We start from the raw sequence: 20,838 nt of genomic DNA on the forward strand, positions 1-20,838 counted from the left end.
GCGAGGCCGTGAGACACCTCCCCTCCCCGGCTATGGTTTACACAGCTTCCCTCAGCAGATGTGGACACAGGCAGGTGCAATAGTGACAGCAGTTTTATAACAAGTGGGATGATGATGGATGTTTGTTGCTCACTCAGCGTGGAGGAAGCCACACCTGACTGTCTGGGCCTGTTTCAGGTACACGCCTGTAGGCCGGTCCTTCTTCACTGCATCTGAGGGTTGCTCCAACCCTCTTGGAGGGGGCCGAGAAGTGTGGTTTGGCTTCCATCAGTCTGTCCGACCTTCTCTTTGGAAAATGATGCTAAATATTGACGGTAAGCACAAGCTGGCCTTTATGGGGGGTGAGTGTGGGCCATTGCTGAGGGGCTGGCTCCAAACACTGGCATGATGCTCAGTGTCCCTGGAGGTGGTGAGTTGGAATGGGGGTGGCCTGAAGCCAGCATGTCCAGCAGGTTCCTCACCAGTACTTAGGGCAAGCATCAGGCTTTCTAGAGACCAACGACACCCATGAGTTCCTGTTCATTCCACATGGTCGGTAGGAGCTCAGTAGTTGATCAGCTCGGCCTGTTCATTGTGGCCCTCCTCCAGACCGGGGAGCACCTTGCCCACCATGGAAACCTCGCCTGCTTCTCAATACCCAGTTTGATTTTCAGAGGCTAATTTTGTCTTCAGGCACTTAGTTTTGCCCCTATCCACACCCCCCCCACCCCACTCCCACTGTCTTTGTTCCTCCTCTGTCACCCAGCATGACTTCCTCAGACGATGAGGATGGCAGTGTCGTCTTCCAGGCCCGCCGGCGGACACAGCTCCACGGTACTCTGGAACTGTAAAGGGCCACCATCATGCAGAACCCTCACGCTTTCCCTCTGTCTCTTTCCCCACCCGCAGTCTCAGCAACGGCATTTTATAAGGCACAGCCAGTAATCGAGTTTGTTTGTGAAGTTTTGGATTTTAAAAGTATTGAAGAGCAACAGAAACCTCTGACAGATTCCCAAAGGGTCAAGTTTACCAAAGAGATCAAAGGTAACCAACCAGCTGTACTCAGCCTCTGACTGAGGCCCCTGTACCCCTGTGGCCTGCATTCCTTCCAGGGCTGAGGGTGGCAAGGGGTGAGCCTGTCATGTGTGTCCATCCACTTCACAGAGCGGGCACACTTTTGCTCCAAGTTAGGGCTCTCCAGGTGCGGGGAGAGCAGGGATGGAGGGAAGCATAATGGTTATACAAAATGACTCATGGCTGAGGCTCTAAGGTCCCAGGTTCAACTCCCCATCTCCCCCCAGCACCACCAAAAGCCAGATCTGAACAATACTCTGGTGTGTGCCAACCCCCTTCCCTGTGGCTTTCTTTATTGTTCTCAGTAAAACTTTCTTTAAGAAGGAAAGTTTTCTTTAAAGAAAATGATGATGATGATGATGATGATGATCAGTATCTTGAGACATTCTAGATGTGTACTTTTCCTCACACCGTGGCAGCGTCTGTGTGCACTTGATCTGATTTCACTCCAGGAGACACGAAATGGTGGAAGGCTTTCTGCGCCTCCCACAATCCTCTAGCCTGTTCTTTTCAGGGGGCATTTTTAAAGGACATTGGCAGAAATCTATAGATTTCTGGAGAAAGCATATAAAACTGCTGAGCCCATGGGTCTCCCCCTGAGCTTTAAGAGGCGTCTCCTACCTCTGGTCTGGTCACTTTGGGGGGTGAAACCCTTGTGGGTGGGGCGAGCCTGGCTGGGTGTCCTTGGGTAACCCACGCCTTCCCTTCCATCGCAGTTGGAGGTTAAAGATGCCCCAACTGCAAGTCTGTGGACTGGCCCCTGTGGAGCTGAGCCCCTGGAGCTGGGCTTGTGTCATGCTGGGGTGTGCTGCTCGCTGTCTGCTAACTGCCCGCTTTGTCTCCAGGTCTGAAGGTGGAAATCACACACTGTGGGCAGATGAAGAGGAAGTACCGAGTCTGCAATGTGACCCGGAGGCCCGCCAGCCACCAAACGTAAAGGCCCTTCCTCTCCTCACCACCCCAGTATCTCATCTCATTATCACTCAGACACCCACTCTCTGGAGCAGTGACTCATTCTAGCTTTAAAAGTCCAAAGTCACACCTTTGGCTCAGTCACTTCCAAATGTCACCTAATTTAGTAAAATAATGAAATTCTACCATGTTTGGTTAAAAGGGTGGGGGCTTGGATTTACGGGTAGAGGAGGACAGAAGACAGGTTCTTTTGTTCCCAGCAGTGAGCTCAGCAGTGAGCAAGATCCTAGAGAGAGTGGGGCTGCCCTATGCACAGGGAGGGGCTCAGCCCAGGCTGGTGCAGTGAAACTGGGCCATATGCTCTGCCAGTCACACTCTCCCATCTGTGCCCCGGCATTCCTTGGGTAAGACTGCATCACAAAGATATGGAGCTGCCTTGGGTTTCCCGGTCATCTATAAGAGAAGTGGTAGATTTCTCCCTGCCCCACCTGAAGTCTCCTAGACCCAAAGAACATTCATTTGCTCATTTCACACCATTTCATGAGATAGCCCATAGACAGGCCCGCCTGTCTGCTGAGAAGGGGAAGATAAGCCCGTGCCTGGTGTCGGTGATCTGCCGCCAAGCAGAGCCTACAGGGTGGATGGCATGTGGGTGGAGCGAGGGCGTTGGCAGATGTCCCCTGCCTTGTATGCACTGCCCAGACCACAGAGATCAGGGCACTACCAGGTGCTCCTGTCCTTACGAACGAACTAACCTCCTCCTGCCTGGAACCACCCTTGTGTGGCTCTGAGTAGCTGACTTGGCTAGTCCCTACCTGTGCCCTTCCCTAAAAGGTTTCTGGTCCTTGGGACTAGTGCTTACAGCCCATATTTGACTTTCACAGTCACCATATCAACAGAAAGGTGCATGGGTTTTTCTTTATAGGTTTATCTTCACTTGTCCTTGTTCCCTTCCATCTAGCATGAAATAGACAGAGGATGATTTGTGATTATAGCAAACTGTGTGCATTTAAGGTTTTTAATTTCTCAGCTTCAGAGTTAACCACTGCAGTGTAGGGACACAAGAATATCCCAGACATGCCTGAGTGCCTGCTGTCGTGTTGGCTTCTGGGAGGTGCTTTGAACAGTTGGCCTCCGAGCATCACCCCCTGCATCCCTGGGAGAGCTGGCCCGCACAGGATTCTGCTGCCCAGCCCCGGGGAATTCCAAACCTGGAGCACCTCCTTGCTTCCCTAGGTTCCCACTGCAGCAGGAGAGTGGGCAGACGGTGGAGTGCACGGTGGCCCAGTACTTCAAGGACAGGCACAAGCTGGTTCTGCGCTATCCCCACCTCCCATGTTTACAAGTTGGACAAGAGCAGAAACACACCTACCTTCCCCTTGAGGCAAGTGCACTGGCGGGAGGGGCCAGCAGGCAGTGTGCTTATTACTCCAGGCAGACCTTGGGGTTGGGGGATGAGAGGTGGGGGTGTTGCTGTCAGCCAACAGTCCACAAGCTGCTCCCTCAAGTGTGTGCTGTTCCTAGCGGATTTCTATAACGATAGTCGTCAGATAATTTGCATGCTGCTGCCTGGTCTGTGGCCAAGGGCTAGATACAGGCAAGACAGACCCAGCCAGGCACCAGCCCTCTGGCCACATCACCAGTTCCGTGCTGACCAGTGGCTTCTCCGTAGGTCTGTAACATAGTGGCAGGACAGAGATGTATAAAAAAGTTGACTGACAATCAGACCTCAACCATGATCAGAGCAACTGCCCGCTCAGCGCCCGATCGGCAAGAAGAGATCAGCAAACTGGTGAGTGCTGAGTCTCCTGTGCTGGGGACAGGACAAAGGATCCCTTCATGGCCCCAGCTGACAAGGCTGACAAGACTCTGCCTTTGTTCCCTTTTCAAGATGCGTAGTGCAAGTTTTAATACAGACCCGTACGTCCGAGAGTTTGGAATCATGGTCAAGGATGAGATGACAGATGTGACTGGCCGTGTCCTTCAACCACCCTCCATTCTCTATGGGGGCAGGGTAAGTGCTGGAGGGGCTGGGAGGGGCTGAATGAGGGTGTGTGTGTGTGTGTGTGTGTGTATCTTCTGGTCCATGATGGAGCTTCATCAACAGAAGTATGGACTGTGGTCAGGGGGGAGAAGCCTTCCTACTCTCGTTTGCAGCTGTGCAAGATAGGAGCCATAACAGGCCATTGCCTTTCCAGGGGGTTCTAGGAACCAGAAACTAACTCACCTCATAGAGCACACAGTTCGCCACGCACAAGGACTTGGGTTCAAGTTCCCTGTACCATGTGGGAGCACCAAGCTGTCGTATTCTGATCGTGGTTGAGGTGTCACTCCTTATCTGTCTGTCTGTCTTGCTTTCAGTATCTGAAGTTAAAAGAAATACCAAGCAGCAGCTAGCTAGGAATGGTGGAACCACACGGGGCAAATCCTCAGTGCATTGTAAACCGATTAATGGCCAGGAAATAGCTCACCCGGTAAAGCAGGTGCCTTCCTAAGTGCAAGACTCTAGGTTACAGCCCGGGCACCACACGGGAGCATCATGGATGGCACTAGGGTGAGGCCATAAATAGTGAGGCAATATCTTCTCTCTCTCTCTCTCCCTCTCTCTCTCTCTCTCTCTAATAATTAAAGAGTGAGAATATTGACCCAGGGAGGGCTGCTTGGTGGTATGATCATGAGTATGTGAAGCCCAGATGCCACATAAAAATAGGAGGTTGTGGGGGCCGGGTGGTGGCGCACACATTACAGTGCACAAGGACCCAGGTTCAAGCTCCCAGTCTCCACTTGCAGGAGGAAAGCTTCACGAGTGGTGACGCAGGGTTGCAGGTGTCTCTCTGCCTCTCTTCCCATCTCTGTCTCCCCCTTCCCTCTTGATTTCTGGCTATCTCTATCCAATAAATAAAGAAAGATAGCTAAAAATTTTTTTTAAAAAAGGAGGTTGTGCAGTAGTAGAACTTTGAATTTAAAAGCACGAGGTTCCAAGTTTGACCCCAACACCCTCCCCCGGCATGGCATGTGTCAGATTGTTGTTGTGATTTCTCCCTCCCCGCCTCTCCCTCATTTTCCTATCTAATAAAATTGAAAAGGACCCCTCCCCCCAAAACACTTGTCTTTTTGGAGATAATTTTCATTGTCCCATCAAATCTTAAGTATCATTGGTGTGGTAGGTACATTACCAGTATTATGTTCTAGAAGCTTATACTTCTTGTCCTTTAATTTGAGATTTGGAGAGATTTTGTAGTAAGCATAGCAATCATTTGATGTTTTGTTTCTGTTTTGTCTTTGACAATTTCATCTCTAGCTTTTTCTTTTTTTTAACATATACATTATTTATATGTAGAAACAGATTGATTGGGAGTAGATAAGGGAGAGAGACATAGCTCTGCTTTACCACGTGATGCATCACCCCTGCAGGTGAAGATCCTGGGCTTGACCCTGCATCCTTGCACATTGTAACATGTGTGCGCTACCTGGTGTGCCACTGTCTGGTCCTTCTTTTTATATTATTATTATTATTATGCCTCCAGGGTTATTGCTGGGGCTCAGTGCCTGCACCATGAATCCACTGCTCCTGGAGGCCATTTTTCCCCCTTTTGTTGCCCTTGTTGTTGTTGCCTCATTGTGGTTGTTATTGTTATTATTGACGTCATTCATTGTTGGATAGGACAGAGAGAAATCGAGAGAGGAGGGGAAGACGGGAGAGAAAGACAGACCCCTGCAGACCTGCTTCACCGCCCGTGAAGCGACTCCCCTGCAGGTGGGGAGCCGGGGGCTCCAACCAGGATCCTTATGCCGGTCCCTGCGCTTTGCGCCACGTGCGCTTAACCCGCTGCGCCACCACCTGACCCCCCACCCTTTTATTTTAATGACATCTGGGAAATGAACTCAGGATCTCTCATGTAAGCAATACTGGTATCTAAGTGGCCTCAGAGGCCCTTCTTTCTTTTTTTTCATTTCTTAGTTAGTGAGAAAGGAGGAAATAGACATCAAGAAGAGAGAGAGAAAGGCAGCACAGCAGCCCTTCACCATCCCTGGTGCCACCCATGGCACAGGGGCTCGCACCCAGGGCTTCTGGCAGGGTAGGGCCCTCAGTCTGTCTCGAGGCTCCTCCTAGTATGTGATCAAAGTGTCCTGACCACTGACTTCCTGGACTGCCCAGAGAAACAGTCCTGTCTCTTGCTTCTGGGTTACCTTGCAGTTGCCCCTGGGATGATAGAGGCCTTGCCAACTTGGCTCCTGAGGCAGCGATGAAAGCTCTGCCTGCCTGCCAGCCTTTGATCCAATGGCAGTCGGTCACCCTTGCCCTCAGGCCTAGAACTGTCTGGTTGTCTTATTACTGGATCTTTTTCTTTCTGATTTTAAAATGTTTTATAAGTTGTTTGAAAATGTTTCGAAGCTCAAAAGCTAAATTGCCAGAAAAGGTCTGTGTTTTGGCAACTCTCCCAGGAAGCGAGCTGTTGGCTCTCTAAGTTATCTCTAAGTTCTCCCTCTCCTTTCTAAGTTCGCCAGTAGTTACATCTTAACTACTCCTACCTTGTTTTTTTGGTTGTTTTTTTTTCTACAGAGATATGTGTATGCAGTGGTTGATTGATCCTTTTTGATTTACGTAAAACACTTGGTCTGTACGGGCGCTGAGCCCTGATATTGCCATGGGGCTCCCCCAGTCCCAACCAAGCCCCAAAGCTTCTATGCTGCCATTCTGCCCAGATGCCTCACTTAACTCTTCTAACTGTACGAAGGAACATGGCTCCTCCTTCACACATATGTGAAGAAATGCCTAACAGAGTGAGAGCCTCTGGTGGACCTATGTGGCCAAGTACAGATTCCATATCCAGTGGCTGTCATGGCCCCTACACTATTTTACCAGCATTACATTTCCTTAATACAGACAGAAGTGCTTTGGAAAATAAGATAGCTCTTGAATTCTACTCTGACAGAAATGGTAGAAATGTGACTTAAAAAAAAAAAAAAAACTAATGCTTCGAAGTGGACAATACTTTCAGATTTTGTCATCTGCTCTTTGTTCACCTACAGGACAATCCGTTATTTCTCTCCTCTGTAAGCAGAGTGAGTACACAGGGAGGGTCTTGTGGGCAGATAGTTTTGCCCCTTCAGAGACATTGGACAGTCTGGAGACTGGGTATTAGAAAGCACAGATACTGTGTATAGGACACGAGCCAGGCGGTGGTGCACCTGGTTAAATGTACGTGTTACAGTGTGCAAGGACCTGGGTTCAAGCTCCTGGTCCCCACTTGCTTCACAAGTGGTAAAGCAGGGCTGCTGGTATCTTTTCTCTTTCCCTTCGTATCTCTCCTCTCAATTTCTCTGTCTCTATCCAATAATAAACGAATTAATTACTATGTATAGGACATCCCACAATCAGTGTTTCCCACCACTGTCCACGATGCTAGAGCTGAGAAGCAGGCCAGCAAACAAACCCCAGACTCCTATAGGAAGGTGGAAAATATTTATCTGAATAAATAAATAAATAAGGGGCAGAGGTAGATAGCATAATAGTTATGCAAACAGACTGTCATGCTTGAGGCTTCGAAGTCCCAGGTTCAATCCCCTGCACCACCATAAACCATTGATCAGTGCTCTGGTTAAATAAATAAATAAATAAATAGGAAGCACACATTTACTTTTGTGGTATTTATTTTTATATATTAGAACACTGTTCAGCTCTGGCTTCTAGGGGTGCTGAGAATTGAACCCTGAGAGCTGCAGGCACGAAAGTCTTGCATAACCAGTATGCTATTTAACCAGTATTTCCCTGACCTGCTATGATGTACTTGGTATTTACTCATTCATATATTTATTTTGCCACCAGGTTTATTGCTGGGGTTTGGTATCTATACAATGAATCTACAGTTCTTGGTAGTTTTTTTTCCTCTTTGCTTTATTTGATAGGACAGAGAAATTGAGAGGGTAGGAGAGGTATTAATAAGAGAGGTGAGGGAGTCAGGTGGGCGGTAGTGCAGGGGTTAAGTGCACATGGCGCAAAGCACAAGGACTGGTATAAGGATCCCAGTTCGAGCCCCCATTCCCCACCTACAGGGGAGTTGCTTCACAAGCGGAGAAGCAGGTCTGCAGGTGTCCATCTTTCTCTCCCCCTCTCTGTCTTCCCCTCCTCTCTCCACTTCTCTCTGTCCTGTCCAACAACAACGACATCAATAACAACAATAATAACTACAACAACAATAAAGAAAAGGGCAACAAAAGGGAAAATAAATAAATAAAATTTTTTTTTAAAGAAAGAAAGGTGGACATCTGCTGTAGTTTATAGTGGTGCAGGGGATGAACCTGGGATTTTGGAGACTCAGACATGAAAGTTTTTGCATAGTCAATATACTATCTCTTCCCACCCATGTGTTTGATTTTTATAAATGTTTATTTTTGTTTATCAGAGTACTGTTAATATTCAACTTACAATGGTGCTAGAGATTGAACCTGAAAAATGAGTCTCGGGCATGAAAGCCTTTTTGTTTAACCAATATGCTTTCACTCCAGTCCTATGCAAAATTCTTTTCTGCTGCAAAATAGAAAAATGAACGGCCACAGGCACGGTCTTTTTTTCCTTGCTGCCTAGAACTATAGCCCTGCTCCTATGTGTAGCCCTTCCTCTCTAATCCGGGTCTTCGGCATCACTTGAAGGCAGTTCAGAGACCCCATCAGTGTTAGACTGTGATGGCTTGGACTATCCCGTTAGGGTTGGAAGATGCTAACACTAGGCGGATGCATTGCTTCCTTAAATGTCAATAGCTTCCATTAAAAAAAAAAAAAAAAACTATTATAGTGAGAGAACCAGAGTATCACTCTGACACACGCCATGTTGAGGACCTCACACTTGAATCTGACACTTTACCCACCGTGCCACCTCCCAGGCCTGGTGACTTACATTTTCAGACATTTTTAGCCTGCACAGTAAGGGGGACGTCCCTTCTCCAGCTGCCTCACTGATCATGGGTGAGGTGAAATGTGTGCAGGCGTTTTGTGGGCCAGCAAGCCTTCCTGCAGCGTCGGAAAGAATTTTCATACCTCCTGGCTGTCCGTGGCTGGATGTTTCTGGGCCTGTTCATGCTGCCTCAATCCCTCCACCCACTCCTCACCCACTCGCAGTTTCCCAGTTCATCCTGCACACCTGGGCAGCTGTGAGGCACAGAGGATTTCAGTTCTTATCCTTGTGAGCCATGTGAGCAGGACCAAAGAACACTGGGAATAATGATCAAATCCACCATTGTTTCTCATTCTGTATTTCTTGCCCTTTGCAGAATAAAGCGATTGCCACGCCTGTCCAGGGTGTCTGGGACATGCGCAACAAGCAGTTTCACACAGGCATTGAGATCAAGGTGTGGGCCATCGCCTGCTTTGCCCCCCAGCGCCAGTGCACGGAAGTCCACCTGAAGTAAGGCCTCCTGGACCTGGGCACACCTGGCTGCGGGTGGGTGGGACGCAGACCGCCTAGGGTGGTGGGACCTTGAGGCTGGGCTAGGAAATGTGAGACCCTCAGAGGTCCTTTACTTCTCAAACACAAGGGGATAGGGATACGAATGTGAAGATGTAATGTAGGTGATTTCAGAAGCACACGAGGAGAAGGTGTTAAGCTATTTTTAAAAACACAGTAGAGCATTTCTGTAAACAAAGATGTGGAAAAGCAATGGCAGGCTGAGGAAGAGAAGGTGAGGGAGAGATGGGAAGACTAGGCGTGCTCTCTCCTGCTTTCCAGGCAAGGACTGGGCCTTGAAAACCATGAGCGAAGCCGGGACCGGAGAACAGGGAAGGCTTTGGTTCACTCTGTTCTTGGTTAGTGCCCCCTGCCAGTCACCCTGGTAAGGAGGTCTTCATCCAGGCAGACTGTGACAAGAAGGGCCTCCCATCCACTAGGCTGTGGCAGTACCTCAGGGAGCAGGTTCCCCGAGCCAGGCAGACCAGCCTTCTGCTAGTAGCACCATCAACGTACTGCTTTGCTTTTTGTCTCAAACAGACCTAAAAGGGGAAGTAAATCTTCCCTCCCCACCTCTCAAGCAGAAGCAGAGGAGGAAAACCACAAAGCCTAGGAGGTGTTGGCAACAGCCTGACTACTGTAGCTCTCAGTGGGTTTTACAGGCTGTCTGTCCAGGTTGCCAGCCAGGCGGGAACACCGGCGTTGACTCTGTGTCCCTATTCCTGCCCTTTCCTTCCTTGTTTGCCTGAGATCAGTGGTCCAGAGTGTGCTGTGTGCAGCTCCAAAAGGAGACGCGTGTGACCATCACCTGAAAGTGACAGCCCTAAGTACTCCTTACCCTTTTTTTTACTAAGGCTTCCTTATCTTCATTCTTCAGCTTAAAATAGAAGCTATTTCTCAGTCTCCCCTGCCTTTCCTGGGACTGTCACGGAAGCTGCCGGTGTTACTCTAGCTGGGAGGTGCTTTGTTTTCTCCTGTTGTGATGTCACCTGAGCCTACACTATGCCCAGGAGACTCCCTGGGTTAGTGTCAGCTAAAGATCCAAGATCTCTGATCACACTGGGCATTCTGGAAGCTCATGTAGGACTTGGGGCAGATGTTCTGTTCCATTGTGGTTTTAGATGTATAGCATGAAAGCTGGGACTCTCATGAGCTCAAGTGGATGGGATGTGAAGTCTCCTAGCCTAGGGGGGTAAAATAGCATCCATGACTTAGAAGAACATAAGTTCAGGACTCATACAGTGTTTTTGGTTTTGTTTCTTTTTGTTATTCCACTGTTCCTAGTAGATGCCCTCCCCCGCCTTTAACTAGGTCACGAGTGGGAGATAGGAAGGAAGGAAGGAAGTCAGAAAAGGAGAGATACTACAGTACTGTGCCACCGTGTGTGAAGCTTCCCCTTTGCATGCTACTCCTGTTTGGTTGCCAGGGCTCGAACCTGGGCCCTTGATCGTAGTGAAGTGTGCACTCTTCCGGGTGACCATCTCCCAACCCCTGGGTTTGTTTTCTGTTAGAATTAGGCCTTCCCTTGAAGCTTCCAGCCTGAGTTCTTTGGCTTTCCGGGTGTTAACTGGGCTGCCCCTTCTCCTGCAGGTCCTTCACAGAGCAACTGAGAAAGATCTCAAGGGATGCAGGCATGCCGATCCAAGGACAGCCATGTTTCTGTAAATATGCGCAGGGCGCAGATAGTGTGGAGCCCATGTTCCGACACCTGAAGAACACCTATGCTGGCCTTCAGCTGGTGGTGGTTATCCTGCCCGGGAAGACCCCTGTGTACGGTAGGTGCCTGGCTGCCTCACTGGCCTTTGGAGTCTGTCCTGATCGCCTGGGTGTTTATGGCAGCCTGCTCCTGTTGATGTGCTATTTCTGTCACTAGCATGTAAACTACCCTCCTTAGTCTTTGTCTGAGGCCATACCTTCCTGGAAGCCGCAGGTGGCATGGAACTCTAACTCAACAGGAATAAATAAGACTCAGTCCAGGTTCAGGAAGCTCTGGGGTGGGAAAGCGGGAGGGAGCCTTGCCCGTGGGAGCTCTGAGCCCTGCAGGGAGCAGGGGTTGAAAATTAGCACCTGTCATGTGGGGTGCTGTAAAGTGGAGGTCACAGCACAGGCATTGACCAAACAAAGACACGTAACAGCCATGCATTCCCCTTCTATGTACACTCCCTAGAGTCCTCTTGTTGCAGAACTCCCAGGGAGTGGATAACCAGTTGCCGATGAAAGGACACAGGGGTGGAAGGTGGGGGCTGGCAGCTCTTGATGGCAGATTTGTACTTGCTAAGGATGGCTTTGTGTATTTTTAGCTCCCCTAGCTCTTGCTTATAAGAAGGTGGCATGCCCCACCCTGGGCCCCAGCATGGCTCTGCCCCAGCCTCACAGCCCTGAATGTGTTCTGTGCCCTGGCACTGAAAGACAGCTGCCCCCTCTGCTCCCTTGCTAGGAGAGGTGAAGTTCCCATAGGTACTAGGCCTGGGCAGTGCAGTCAGAACCTGGACTCAGCCACTTCCTCTCCTTGCTGGTCACCCTGCCCCCCCCACCCCCACCCCAGGCTGTGGTTAGGAGTGGGCACAAAAAAAAAAAAACAACAGACTAAGAAATCTAGGGACCTTAAGGAAGCTCCTGGGTTACACATTGGCATGCACTTCTACAGTGTCTCCTGAGGGTGTGGCTAAGGCCAGGGTGCCATTCTGTGCTCCACAGCTGAGGTCAAGCGTGTGGGAGACACGGTGCTGGGGATGGCCACACAGTGTGTGCAGATGAAGAACGTGCAGAGGACCACGCCGCAGACCCTGTCCAACCTCTGCTTGAAGATAAACGTCAAGCTGGGCGGAGTCAACAACATCCTTCTGCCCCAGGGCAGGTGAGGACAGCTTGATAACCACCCAGTTCCCAGGGGTTGGAGATCATTAGTGACCCTGCTGAGTGTAGGACCAGAGAAAGAATTCCCTCTTCCCAGCTTGCCACCACTCCCACAGCCCCAGCCCAGACCAAGGGCTACCAGAGCAGGGCAGAGCAGCTTCTGAGCCTGGGCTCTCTCCAGGTGGAGCTACCACTGTACTGAAGATTCACCAGTGAAGATGTGGGTCATCAGGGTGGGGATAGATAACATAATCGTTATGCAAAGAGACTTTTATGCCTGAGGCTCCACAGCCCCAGGTTTAATCCCCTGTACCACCATAAGCCAGAGCTGAGCAATGCTCTGGTAAAAAAAAAAAAAAAAATACAAAAGAAAGAGAGATACAGGTCACAGGTCACTTGCTCTAAAGGCCACCTAAGCTACAGAGAGACTCCTACATGTTCTCAGGAGAGGTGAGGGGGATGAAGATGGAGCTCCAGGGCTTGGTAAAAGGCTGAATTTGGGGGCTGGGTGGTAGCACAGCAGGTTAAGTGCAGATGGCATGAAGTGCAAGGACCCGGCGTAAGGATCCCAATTTGAGCCCCTAGCTCCCCCACCTGTAGGGGCTTGCTTCATGGGTGGTGAAGCATGTCTGCAGGTGTCTTTCTCTCCACCCTCTTAGTCTTCCCCTCCATTCTTGATTTCTCTCTGTCCTGTACAACAATAGCAATGGCAACAATAATGGGGAAAAATGGCCTCCAGGAGCAGTGGATTCATAGTGCAGGCACTGAGCCCCGGCACTAACCCTGGAAGCAAGAAAAAAAGAAAAAGGCTGAATTTGTCTGAAGGGCAAAGAGTCATAGGTCCATAGAGAGAGCTCACGACCCAGGTCCAATTCAAGTTCCATGTGGGAGTGGTGCCATGGCATTCAGAGAACTTTTGTGCTAGGGTGACATGCTCAGTGTCTGTCCAACTGTGTGGAAGACAAAGCAGCCCTGGAGCGGTGGAAGCATGCTTGCATAAGGCTATGCAAAAAAAAAAATTCATAGGGACAAGTGGAGGTGGCCTGTGCTAACTGAGCCCAAGTGGAGCCTGTGATAGATGAAGCTGACTCAGGGGTTAAGGCACATGGAGGCCAGAGGGGTGGGGGGTGCTGGTCCTTGGGGCCCCTGTCAGCTTTCCAGAGCAGATACTCAGCAAGCAGAGGAAATAGGGGTCTTTGGGGCAGGATTTGGAAGGGAAAGATACTGAAACTTTAAGAAAGTCAAGAGTGAAAGATAGGGGCCAGGTGGTGGCGCACCTGGTTAAGTGCACATGTTACTGTGTGCAAGGACCGAGGTTCAAGTCTCTGGTCCCCCACCTGCAGGGGGAAAGCTTCACAAGTGGTGAAGCAGGTCTGCAGGTGTCTATGTTTGTCTCTCCAGATCTCCCCCCCGTAATTTCTTTCTGTCTCTATCCAATAATAAATAAATTAAATTAAAAAAAAATAATAAAAAGTATTCTTGGTAGAGGGCCAGCTGTAGAGATACGGGGTGGGGGCAGCCCCCCAGGCAGTGTGACCTATGTCATCTGGTGCCAGGCAGCTGAGTGTGATCTGAGATCTGCCCATTGCACTACCATTCGTTGGTGACCTTGCAGAGAGGAGCCTTGTTGCCATGGCAGCAGTGCCATTGGAAGGCAGTGATTCAGGGAGTTTGACCATGAGGCAGATAAGGGGAGGGAGTGTGGTCCAAGGGCAGGTATGCTAGGTAGCTTGTTTGAGGTCTGAGTCATATCTGTGGGTGTGTAGCACTGGGGGGAGGGAGCCAGTGGGGGCTATAGGCCTGGTGGGGGGCGGGGAGGGGTGAGTGCTACAACCTGTGAGCACAGGCAAGTGAGGCCCAGTCGTGGGTGTGTATGTGGGTACGTGGGTGTGGGTCAGCGTAGCCCTCAGCCCCTGTGCTTCTCTCTCTCCTCTTTCCTGCTCTGAGGGCAGTGAACCAGCTGGGGTAACTGGAGGTGTCCAGAGTAGTCAGCAGGATGTGAGGTTAGGCTCAGGCCTCTGTCTCCCAGCCTCTCTCTGTACCAAATGTTGGGGCTTTGCCTCCCTGGGTCGTCTGGTGGCTTGCACCCACAGGTCTTGCAAAGACCCATGATTCCCCATCCCCCACCCCCCAGGTGAGGCTGGAACCTCACTGGAGATGGGAGCAGGGAGACTTGTCCATGTTTCTTTGGACACTGGTAGGCGGCCCCTACTCTGAATCCCCCTTTTCCCTTGGATCCTCACCCGGGTAAGACAGCTACTCCTAGTTAAGTACAGTGGCCCTGTCACCCCTATGGGAACATGATTGCTGGTAAAGCTCATATATCAAAGGAGGGAGGGATGTCTGCCTTCTGGCAGTTTGGGTAAGGGTTTGGAAGTTTTCATGTCTACCCTGCTATCCCTGGACCCTGGGCTCCTTCCGTCAGTCCCTGACCTGCCCTGTTCATTCTGTACCATACTCATTGCTCTCCCCTCTGGGCTCTTCTGATGCACATCCCAGACCTCTTCTGATTCCATCTGCCAGATGGGGTCTCAAGGCATGTGACCACATGGTCCTGGGCAGGCCTCTTGACACTCCGCTTCCCTCCACAGGCCTCCTGTGTTCCAGCAGCCAGTCATCTTTCTGGGGGCTGATGTCACTCACCCACCTGCTGGAGATGGAAAGAAGCCCTCCATTGCTGCTGTGAGTGTCTGTACTTTCCTTGAGGGAGTGGGAGGGGGTGGATTCCATTACAGCTTTGTGGTCGCTGCATCCCGTTGAGAAGGACTGATGTTAAAAGGTGTAGTCATTGAAGTCCTGTGGAAATAGACAAAAATGTGTTCAAAGAAGGACTGAGAGTTGTGTGACGTGGCATTGGCCCTGCACTACAGGACAGACTAGAGCTGTTGAATATGAAAGATTGCTATGAGGTACCCCCCCCCCCCCATCATACCAGGGGACCCTGCTGCTCTGGTCACACTGCAGGTGTCATAGCTCACTAGGGCAGATGCCAAGTATATACAGGCCAAGGGTAAAAATCAGCAAACTGTCTAGAGCTAACTGGTCACTTTTCCCTGCCAACTCCTTTCAGACTCCTGTCTCTGGAAAGGGGGTAGATGACTAGAAACATTCTGGTTGTGTGAGCCTACCCATGTGGGAGTGTGGCCCATTTTGTTCCTTTGTTGGAGGCAGACATAGTGTACGTGACCCTCTGTCTCCTCCTCAGCACCCAGACTCAACACCTCTTGTTTTGCTGACCACTCTGCAGGGGCAGCACAGATAGTACTTGACCTCCACATCAGGCCCAGACCAGCATCAGCTCAGGACAGTGTAGGTGTCCAGTGAGGGACACAGGAGCAGAGGACCTGGCCTCTGTGCCTTTGACTAAAGCCCAGTGCTCTGCAGCCCAGCAGGTCAGGAAGTACCTGGTGGGAGCTTGCCCCCAAGTTCCCAGTGGAGACTGGCGCGTGGACTGTGATAGATTTCCTTAATTTCTGTGAAGCCATCTGGGGGCCTAGAGAATGTGCTTCCTGGAGTTGTGTGCCTCTTGGAGTGCATCTGAGAATCTCAATATCCGAGAGACACTCTGGCCTGTTGTGCAGTGGCCCTGTCTAGAGGTGTGGGGCTCCTGTGTCTGGCCTGTTCCTGTGGACACATCCTTGTGGCTACTCTAATAAGAGCCCCGCTTCCAGGGGCCATCACTTTGCATAGCACAGGAAAACACCAGCTTGACCTTGACCCTGAGCCCAAGGCAGCCTTAAATTGGATTTTCTGCTCTTGGCTGGGGGATAGTTGAGCTTCACTTTCTGTGTAAAGTCAGGTGCTAGTAGTCACCTTAGTATTCAGCCAGCTAGTATTCACCTCGTGAAACAATGTGATTACACACTTCAGCTAATACCTGGTATGCAGGCAGCTAGCTCCCCCCGCCCAAAAGAAAAAAGAAAAAGGTAAGCGGTTTGAGCCTTCAGGAGAGAGGCCCAGAGGGGTGCCTGAGAGGGAAGGAATGGCACACTTGACATTTGTCTCATGGCCAGGGGTTCTTCTTCCTTTATCAGACTAGCAGGTGTGTTCAGTGATCCCTGTGACTGGTTCAGCCTGCTTCTCAGTACCTCTGCTGCCTACAGATCCACCAGCTTTTGCGTCCCAAGTGATTTTCAGCCCTTTCCTCAGTTAGTAAGTGAAAGTGCAGTATGTCTTATGGGCAGATTGACAGAGGACACCAGTGAGGCTTCTTCTGTGGGAATGTCGGGATACAGCAAGGTTCTCAGCTGAGCACAGTGCTCTTTCCTGCTTTGCTTAGTCCCCATTAACTCTCACATTTCTGGGCTGGTGCAATGGAACAGTAAAGGGTGTGTCCAGAGTAGGAGGCCTACTGGTTTTCAGATTTCAGTGAAAACAGTAACTTACTCTAGATCCCCAGAATTCTTTGGTATATGCCTTATGCCAACTTAAAACATGTAAAAGGGTATTTCCCTTCATTTGAGAGGTAAACTGACAGGGCAAGGGTTATGGAATATTTGGGAGAATTAACTCAGACTGTTGTTCAGTGAGAACTCAAAAATAAGAAAGCAAGTTGCTGAGGGTTTCTGACATGAAATGGTTGTATGTCATTCCATCCTCCCAGCCCCACCGCACCGCTGCCCAGTGATTTCAAAAGTTAACGGACTAGCTTGCCTCAGCCAGGAAGTGCAGAGGAAACAGTCTCTCATGCTTTGTGGGCGGGCCACTCTATCCTCAGATCGAAAACCTGGGCCTCATGGGCTCCCTCTGGCTGGCACTGTGCCCTAGCTGCCTACATGCCAGTTGTGTAGGGTGCTCTGCCATTCCTAGGGATCAAAATCTTGGGAAAGAGTTCATTAAATGGCATCTTTGAACTAATGTCATTCAGCCAAGTCTGTCCATAGCAGAATAAAGGTTTGGAGCAGTTAGCTGCCTTTTCACAGCTATTTATTGATTTATTGATTTATTTATTTACCAGAGCACTGCTCAGCTCTGGCTTATGGTGGTGCAGGGGATTGAAACTGATACTCTGGAGCCTCAGACATGAGTCTCTTGCATGACCATTATGCTATCTACCCTGCCCCACCCAGAAGGTTTTTTTTTTTTAAAGATTTTATTTATTTACTAATGAGAAACAAAGGAAAGAGAGAAAGAACCAGACATCACTCTGGCACATGTGCTGCCAGGGATTGAACTTGGGACCTCAGGCTTGAAAATCCAGTGCTTTATCCATTGCACTACCTCCCGGACCACCAGAGGTCTTTATAAATACTGTTGCCACATGCTTTGTCAGCAGGAAGACATCATGTTCCCATCTGACAAGACCTTATCGCTCCAGCAGGACTTGAATAGAAGGGCAGAGACCTGTGTAAACACACACCACACACACACACACACACACACACACACACACACACACACACACACACACTCTCTCTCTCCAAGCCACAGGGTGGAGACTCTTCAAGCCCAGATAAACACTCTGCCTACCCTGCAGGTTGTGGGCAGTATGGATGCTCACCCCAACCGCTACTGTGCCACTGTGCGGGTCCAGCAACACCGGCAGGAGATCATCCAGGACCTTGCGGCCATGGTGCGTGAGCTGCTCATTCAGTTCTACAAGTCCACACGCTTCAAGCCCACCCGCATCATCTTCTACCGTGACGGCGTCTCTGAAGGCCAGTTCCAGCAGGTGGGGCCTCCTCCTTGAGTCTCTCTCTCCATGGCCCCAAGGTCTTTAGTTCAGGGGTCCAATAGCTGTGCTTGGGGAGAAGCTTCTGGGCTCCCGCCACTGGAAAATGTTCTCCCCTCTTGTGGGCTCCCCTTTATAAAGAGCCCTTCTGGACTCTTTCCCCCTCTATAGACCCATTTCTTTTGTTTTTTAGCCACCAGGGTTACTGTTGAGGCTCAGTGCATTTTATTATTGGATAGAGACTGAAAAATTGAGAGGGGAGAAGACTATAGAGAGGAGAGAGAGACAGAGACACCTGCAGCTCTACTTCACCACTCATGAAGCTTTCCACCTGTAGGTAAGGACCAGGGTCTTGAACCTGGGTCCTTGCACACTATAATGTGTATGCTTAACCAGATGCACCACCACCTGGCCCCTTTTATACATATGTGTGTGTGTGTGTGTGTGTGTGTGTGTGTGTGTGTGTGTGTGTGTGTGTGTGTGTGACGGAGAGAATTGAGAGGGGATGGGGAGATTCACTAAAATCTATGTGGTCACTGTGCTGTTCTGCATCTCTCTTTGAGAGGTTATCCACCCACTATAAGACTGTGTCTTACCTTGCTTGTACCCCAGCTCCTGGGTGCAGTGACAGTTCAATAAGATACTCTCCCTCCTCTCCAGTACAAAATGTAAGTTGCTGAGTTAGTTTGGTCATGCTTGTGTTGTCATAATTAACTGCTATATAGCAACGATACCCTATCACACACTCACTCGGGGATTATGCTGAGCAGTTTGATGCATTTTCTTATTTTTAAGTAGTAGTAATTATTTTGGATAGAGGGTGAGAGGGAGGGAGAGTGAATACCCCCAGCACTTCACTACCACTCGTGAAGCTTGCAAGTGGGGACTGGAGGCTTGAACTCAGGTCCTCACACATGGTAATGTGTGTCCTCTATTGGATACACTGCCCGCTGGCCATGATGCATTATCTTCCTTAAACCATTTCCCCATGATCCATGTGTGTCATTAGCTCCATTATATAAATGAAGAAAGGGGCTATGAAAGGCAAAAGCTGAAGAGCTTACAAACTAGTACAATCAGTAGATTTAAAACCATAGTTTTGGGGGCTGGGAATAGAGCATACTGACTATGCAAAAAGGCCTTCAGCCCTGAGGCATCAAAAAGTCTCAGGTTTAATCCCCAGCACAACCATAAGCCAGAGCTGAGTAGTGCCCTGGTCTAAAAACAAAACTACAAAGGGACTGACTGACTTTTAGTGGCTCAGCCCTGGCTTACGGTGCTGCCAGGGATTTCAGAGTTTCAAGTGTGATTATTTATTTATTTATTTATTTATTTATTTTTGTTGATTGATTGATTAGAAATAGCCAGAAACCGAGAGGGAAGGAGGAGATAGACAGAGAGACACCTGCAGCCCTGCTTCACCACTTGCAAAGCTTTCCCCTCTGCAGGTAGGGGCCACGGACTCGAACCCGGGTCCTTTCACACTCTAACATGTCGCTCAACCAGGTGTGCCACCATCCTGCCCCCCCCCCTTTTGTTATAACTACTATGCTACCTCACTGGCCCCAGAAGGATTTTTATTTTTAAATAATTTGTTTATTTATTCATGAGAAAGATAGGCAGAGAGAGAAAGAACCAGACATTACTCTGGTACATGTGTTGCTGGGGGTTGAACTCGGGACCTCATGGTTAAGAATTCAGTGCTTTAGCCACTGTGCCACCTCCTGGACCAGAAGCATTTATTTTTTAAGGTGACAGGAAGCCCTAAGAGCCCATGGTCCTTAAGCACATCCTGCTTCCCCCCTAGGTTCTGCACCATGAGCTTCTGGCCATCCGTGAGGCCTGCATCAAACTAGAGAAAGACTACCAGCCAGGTATCACATTCATCGTGGTGCAGAAGAGGCACCACACACGACTCTTCTGCACTGACAAGAACGAGCGGGTGAGTCCTGAGAGCTGTGGCCCTGTTGGAGCTATTCAGAGCTCCAGGTTTGGGGGCCCACCCTGAGGTATCAGAGACATCCCTTCTCTCCGTACAGCTGAAGGTTCATAGGAGTTGTGTGGGTATTCTCCTTTTTGTGTGTATGTTCAAATGTCACATAATAATCACTGACAGATTGGAGTTCAGATGCTGTTAGGGCTGGGTGTGTGTGGGGGGGCAATTGCTGCTCCAATGCCAGCAGCTGGATCTTCACTTAAATATTTGTTGTTGTTTTCGCTCTGGTGCTCTGGATGGAGGGAAACAGAGTCTCACAGATAGACAGCTTATACTCCTTCACTGAGCTGTACACCCAGCCCTTCCATCAGCTACTGATGCTAGAGCATAAGCTTTAAAAAGGAGTTTCATATACTTTATATTGCCTGCCTTCCTGGGGATGGGGAGTGGAGTGACTTAGTCACCACCCCCCACTCCCAAGATAAAGTGAGATGCTTTAGATGTCAACAGGAGGAAAGAATCCTGGGTCATCTAGATAACTCACTTGTACCTGCTTTGTCATATGCATGACCTAGGTTTGAACCCAATCCCCACTACACTTGAGCAATCTTCAGTGCTATAGTGTGTTGCGTTGGCCTGGAGCAGGGAAGCCCCAGTGGGGGAGAGGGCATGAGAAGAAAACTTTCAGTGTCCCGTATAGATTTTTCTGGAGATGGGAGAGACCACCTATTTCTTGTGGGTCTCTGTGAGAAGTGGTGAAAAACAGCCCATTCCCAGTTAAATTAAATAGAATTAATTTAACTGGAGTTGTTACTGTTTGTTAGTCTTGTTTTAATTCTATAGCACTGAATGAATGTACTAATCACTTTAAAAACTTGAAAATGAGACAGCCCCTGACTGAAGAAGCCCAGCATCAGAAGCAGAGTGACTGTGTCTTGTTTGTTCCTTTCCTTTGTTGTCGCCTGC

At 49.6% G+C, this 20,838-nt stretch overlaps 1 protein-coding gene across 1 annotated transcript in view; it reads left to right on the plus strand.

The window, feature by feature from the left end:
* Positions 1 to 20,838, plus strand: part of AGO2 (argonaute RISC catalytic component 2) — a 114,520-nt gene that overhangs the window by 79,064 nt on the left and 14,618 nt on the right. The window contains exons 5-16 of the mRNA XM_060195959.1: positions 178 to 314; positions 889 to 1,023; positions 1,899 to 1,986; positions 3,202 to 3,349; positions 3,638 to 3,757; positions 3,857 to 3,979; positions 9,237 to 9,370; positions 11,000 to 11,184; positions 12,107 to 12,266; positions 14,857 to 14,947; positions 17,742 to 17,936; positions 19,744 to 19,878. Coding sequence (XP_060051942.1) covers positions 178 to 314; positions 889 to 1,023; positions 1,899 to 1,986; positions 3,202 to 3,349; positions 3,638 to 3,757; positions 3,857 to 3,979; positions 9,237 to 9,370; positions 11,000 to 11,184; positions 12,107 to 12,266; positions 14,857 to 14,947; positions 17,742 to 17,936; positions 19,744 to 19,878 — 1,651 coding nt within the window. The remainder of the gene's footprint in view (positions 1 to 177; positions 315 to 888; positions 1,024 to 1,898; positions 1,987 to 3,201; positions 3,350 to 3,637; positions 3,758 to 3,856; positions 3,980 to 9,236; positions 9,371 to 10,999; positions 11,185 to 12,106; positions 12,267 to 14,856; positions 14,948 to 17,741; positions 17,937 to 19,743; positions 19,879 to 20,838) is intronic.

The sequence above is a fragment of the Erinaceus europaeus genome, chromosome 8 (genome assembly GCF_950295315.1).
Source record: "Erinaceus europaeus chromosome 8, mEriEur2.1, whole genome shotgun sequence".
NCBI classification, from domain to species: domain Eukaryota; kingdom Metazoa; phylum Chordata; class Mammalia; order Eulipotyphla; family Erinaceidae; genus Erinaceus; species Erinaceus europaeus.